The sequence below is a fragment of the Rhodofomes roseus genome (assembly GCF_022264815.1).
Source record: "Rhodofomes roseus strain CIRM-BRFM 1785 chromosome Unknown C8Q71scaffold_59, whole genome shotgun sequence".
Classification (NCBI taxonomy): Eukaryota; Fungi; Basidiomycota; class Agaricomycetes; order Polyporales; family Fomitopsidaceae; genus Rhodofomes; species Rhodofomes roseus.
In genome coordinates, this window is record NW_025953015.1 from 15,556 (window position 1) to 16,136 (window position 581).

A 581-nucleotide genomic window follows, 5' to 3' on the forward strand; every position below is an offset into this window, starting at 1 on the left:
CTCAAGACAAGTGCATTTCCTTTTTCGTCAAACACCACCGCCCATCAGTGGCCAATTCGTCGGTTATGATCATGTGCATGGCTATGAGGATGGTATATAAACCTGGCCGCTGTCTGACCGCCTCCCTCGTCTCTTTCCCTCTTCCCCCCACCATCCGTCATCGACAGTAAGTAATTCTCATATCTAAGCATCACAAGCTAAGCTAACAGTCCATAAGACGGAACTGTAATGTCCTCTAACAATGCTGCAGTTCCTGAGTCGCCCAAGTCCTTGAAGCGCAAGGCTGAGGACGAGTTGCCTGTGTAAGTTATTGTTAATTCAAGCATTAGATTGTTCACTCATTGGCTTGCTACAGCCGCCACAAGAAGAAGGCGAAGGTAGCCCTGACGGCCAAGCAGCTAAGGCGGCAGCGGCGCAGGACACACCCAGCTGCAAGGCCTAACATGGTCCTGTGTGCGGTTCCAATCCATGTCATTGGGCATCGTTGGAGATGGTTGGAGCCTGGTGTCCAGCCACTGCCCACGCTCGAATGGGTCCTTGGACGGAAAGAACAGTAAGTGATATTGATATTATTGATTTCC

The 581-nt window shown here is 50.6% G+C and overlaps 1 protein-coding gene across 1 annotated transcript; it reads left to right on the forward strand.

The window, feature by feature from the left end:
* Positions 1-228: 228 nt before the first annotated feature.
* On the forward strand, positions 229-557 carry C8Q71DRAFT_863888 (uncharacterized protein; the record flags this gene model as incomplete). Its single annotated transcript, XM_047928246.1, has 2 exons — positions 229-302; positions 356-557. The coding sequence occupies 2 exons, from the start codon at positions 229-231 to the stop codon at positions 555-557; spliced, it is 276 nt and encodes a 91-aa protein (XP_047772265.1).
* Between the last annotated feature and the right edge of the window lie 24 nt (positions 558-581).